Below are 4,693 nucleotides of genomic sequence, written 5' to 3' on the forward strand. Positions count from 1 at the left end.
TAATGTCACAGACCATAATGAACGACGCGTTCAAGATATCTTCTAACATGTTTATGACATTATTGTGACGTAATCGGAATTATATCGGAATATATGTGGCATTCTATTAAATAGATATTTATAAATTAAAAATGTATTACTTTCTAAAATATTTTTCAAAATTTCTAAGTTTCCTTCATAAAATTTGAATATTATTGTACAATGACAAAAATAAATAAAATTCATTTTTTTTTACTTAAAGTCATTCAAGTACCGGTTATAGTTAAGGGTAACGATTGCTTATTGAAGTTTTTTTTAGTTTATATTTTGTTCGAATGAATATGAATACTTGTTAAATATTCATAGTTTTTTTATAAATAAATATTTTTTTAAAACCAAAATTTTGAATGAATATATGATGACACTTTTTTTTATGTGAAAATTTTGAATAAATACAATTTGGAGCTCAATTTTTTGTATTTATTAGGCACACTCTAGCGATCGGTATCGAAATCTGTAGCCTTGCATTTCCGCGGCTCGTTGCCATGCCGAAATGCAAGGCTCAGGAGTGATTGTTATTTTGCATTTTCGCTAGTTTGTTGCTATGTCGAAATGCAAGGCTTACTTGTGGCTTTTGGGCTACAACAAAAGTTTATCAGTAAAATCTAACTTTTGGACACTGCGCTTCGATGAAACAACTGCCCTGCTTTAACAACGTAAGATATTTTCTTATATAATTTTTTATATAACTTTTCTTATATAATTTTGCTTCATCGATTTCGACAATAATTTTTTCTCCGCCGATTTGACTTTGATTGTTTGTTAACCATTGATTCATGAGCTGAGAAGTTGTAATTGAATATTTATTAAAGTAGAGAATTTTTAAAAGTATGCAAGGTTTCAAAAATACAAATATTTTATTTCAAAAACATAATTTTTCTGCTTTACAAACATTGTTTCTCATTTATGTAGTTTTACCAAGTTATTATGTTTGTAATTACATGAATTACCTTTTTGCAAAAGTTAATTTAGTCAATTGCTGTGTGTGATGATATATTTACTTCCTTTTTTTAAATAATGTTTGATTTACATGCACAAATTCTTTGCTTTAAAACCACATTTTTTTTATAAGCTTTTTTTTGTTAATAACTTTTTAACGAACAGCGATAGCTTAAATTTGTTCAAAATCACTCGGGGTCATGACCTTGACAATATATGTCAAAGTCATTGGAAGGTAGCCTGTATAGTCCCTTATACTGCATAATTACTAAAATCTCTATTTTCGAAAGTCATTATGTGAGTTGCCTTTCTGAGTTTGATAATTTTTATGTATATGGAAAACGAGCTGGATAAAATGGAAAATTTTTTCTCGCTTTATGGGACTATCATGTGTTTAAAAAAACTTGCAAAAATTTTTTATTTTCTGACGTAAAAGCTTAAAGTTTTCCCTACAAAATCATTTTTCAAAAATATTCCTAAAACTTTTTATTATTTTTTATATATTTTTTATATACGGATTAAATAAAAGAAACCACTTGATTTTGATTGCTCGTAACTCTGTTAAAAATAATCGTATCATAATTCAAAAACAAATTCTTAAAGCTGAAACTTTGCTCTATCGAATGATATAATTGCCGACTTTTTTTAAAAACAATAAACGTAATATAAATAAAATAGTGTTATGAATGTTTGTTCCAATCCAACAGATGAAAGTAGATACAATTTCATCTAATCATGATTAATAAATATTGTAATACATATTCCGTTGAATACACATTCTATTGTGCGATATACACGTGATTACGGATTAATGAGCCGTATTAAGGCTACTGTCAGTGCTAATTACTTAGTCCGCTAGCCTTGCATAAGGGATCAATGTAACGGCGAATTATTGTTATAAAGAAATTGCATCGAGGACACATTTAATTTATTTCGCCTTGCAAACAAATAGTTCCTGGTGATTTATTATCGTGCAAATTACCTACTGTTAAGAAACGGCGTTAAGCGGATTTATTGCGCGGCTCCGCGCAAATTTACGTCTCTATTTCTGTTATTATACACAAATAATTCATGTTGCTTTTTGCACACCATGGTTTTTATGCCTGCTATTATTAATCGATCGCCTTTATGTAATTGATTGTCACGGCGATTCCTCTCTTGATGCTCCATTAGCGCGCGATGCACATAGCGGGATTAAATAAACCTATTACACGTCGCGCGGCTGTCTGTCTGACGGATATGGCGATAATTAGCTCTGATTCTTGATTCGGGAGAGGAGCATACAATGCATTCGATAACTGCTAGTTACACGCGAACAGTGAAGCATCACGATCTCACGTCGACGTACGCGCTAATCAAAATGTAATTATAACCGTATTATTGCTTCATAGAATCCTTTGTTACGATTCTTCTCGCAAATACGATGCATGAAAACACTGTGCTTCCATAAACGCAGCGCGCGTTATTTATTCTTAATTAGCAGTTTCGGTATATTCATTACGCAAGATGACATATCTAGATAAGTACAAACGTAAAAATATACGTATTACTTTGAAAGACATAAGTATTCTTATTCAGGAGCTGTATAATTAAAACTAGTTCATTAAAAACGAGAAAAGGTTCTGCAATAAAGCAATTCTTCTTTTTCTATTACGAGCTTCTTTCATACAAAATATTTTCATGTAAACAAATTTTTTAAATTTTAATTCCGTTTACCTGCTTATTTTCTATAAATTTTTTTCTAACGAATTTTGTTTTATTTTTAAAAGATTTTTGAAACATAAGAACATTGCACAATAAGCTGCACACTAAGTTCGCAGAAAATTTCCGGATATATGACTCCGCATTATTAGAAACATAAAACGTTTCTCGAATACTGCAGCAAATCTCAAACTCTTTCTTTTGTCGTGAATTAAAAAAAAAACATTTTTATATAAAAACGTTTTAAAATCTTACTATAGTACATGTTTGTTCCCTATAAATTTTTTTCTAATGAATTTTGTTTTAATTTTTAAAAAATTACCTCTTTTTAATAATATATGATTATGCTATTTACGTGTCGGGAAGGTTTGAAGACTCTTCTCCGATATAGTAAGACTTAAAAAATATAGATCCAAGAAATTTAATAACTTCTATAAAATACGGTTCATATACCTTCTCAACGCCATCCGTGGATTTGAGCCTTCATCCTCCGGGATGCCGATATGACCGACCTGGAACTGCGTTCCGGGACCCCATACCAGCCTCTGTATCGTATTTCTGGGTCGCTCCGGCCTGATCCTTTCGCAGGAATTAATGCCTGGGGGTGGAACACTTTGTTTGCTCATCTTCGTTGCTTTATTTTCGTGAAACGCCTATTTCTCTTCGACGTAAACACCGAACCCGTATTTATTTATTATTTTTACGTAACGAGGGTTAAAACCGCCACTCGAAAATCACCTTTACGACTTCGAGACGCACCACTTTGAGACATCCACACCTTGAGTTGACTTTTCTTCTACCTTCGCTTCGTAACTTTCACGGTCCTTTCTCTCTGTCCTCGATGCGATCTTTGACCTATCAGCCACGCATCTCCGCGAATCTTGAATCGTGGAGAGACCCTCTCTTCCCGTATATTTTCTCATAAATTGATACTTTTTACGATGTAATCGAAGATAAGTCTGTCGTAATGATATCTGTTGTCAATTTATTTGCGTGTCTTTAGCTTTTGTCAACCAGATCGATTTCAAATGTTTTGTGATGAGTGTTTTTTTAGGTAAAAGTTGTATAATTTTTATAAATTTATTATTTATGTAATATTTTACGATTATGTAGGTGACATCAATTAATTAATGTCACTTATATTTGGTTAAAGTTTCAACTACTTATCTTTTCTTTTTAAATTCATTCATTGAGAGAGTAAACTCTAAGATTATTTGTTCGCATCGTGAGAACAGATTCTTCGATTGCATGCTGCGTTGTCAATTTCTCTTAAGTAAATATGTATAATTTCTCTTGCAATTCTCGTTTGAATTAATATCTTCGTTTTTACGTCAATGTTCCTTGATCACACACATATCCTACACGTTGAATTGATCACGTGTTTAATTATTTTAGTCTTTTTGTCTTTTAAATTAATCTCTGGGATTGTCATATGTAAAATTTTTCTTTGATATATAAAAATGTAGCATCTAAACAATTTTTTCTTTTTATTTTTTACAAGAGACATGTAAATAAAATATCTTGGCTCGGTAGAATAGTATTTAAAAATGAACTCTTTTTATGATAATTCTCATTAAAGCTATGCGTGTCAATTACTCTTGCTCGACCCCTCGTTTTTCTTTGCTTTGACTTCACTTTGTCCTTGATGAAGTTAGTCCTTTTCTTTCTCTCCCTCACGATTTTCCGCGCGTCTGGTCCACGGCAAAAAGCTGCAGCCTCGAGGCAGACCGCCGTCCAATTTTCTAACTACTATTTTCTGCCACAGGGACTTCTCTTCGCAGTTCTCCACTCAGAAACAGCCGACAAGAACATTTCATTCCTGATTCGTAGACGCTTTTGTGTTCATCGAGTCTCTCAACCTCATTTCTTCACTTGTTGATTCATGATCTCTTTCTCTCTCTCCCCTCGATATCGACACTATACTTCTAAGTCGATCCCATTATCGTCATGCAATTATCTCCACGGCTCACATGTCGATCTTTAGAACGATCTCTCTTTTTCGATCCTCGCTTTT

General features: G+C 32.3%; 1 protein-coding gene across 1 annotated transcript in view; it reads right to left on the minus strand.

Annotated features, from left to right (window-relative positions):
- Positions 1–3,756, minus strand: part of LOC108748253 — a 26,625-nt gene extending 22,869 nt beyond the window's left edge. Inside the window, exon 1 of the mRNA XM_018486288.1 lies at positions 3,133–3,756. Coding sequence (XP_018341790.1) covers positions 3,133–3,305 — 173 coding nt within the window. The 5' untranslated portion in view covers positions 3,306–3,756. The remainder of the gene's footprint in view (positions 1–3,132) is intronic.
- Between the last annotated feature and the right edge of the window lie 937 nt (positions 3,757–4,693).

The sequence above is a fragment of the Trachymyrmex septentrionalis genome, unplaced genomic scaffold (assembly GCF_001594115.1).
Source record: "Trachymyrmex septentrionalis isolate Tsep2-gDNA-1 unplaced genomic scaffold, Tsep1.0 scaffold22, whole genome shotgun sequence".
NCBI classification, from domain to species: Eukaryota; Metazoa; Arthropoda; class Insecta; order Hymenoptera; family Formicidae; genus Trachymyrmex; species Trachymyrmex septentrionalis.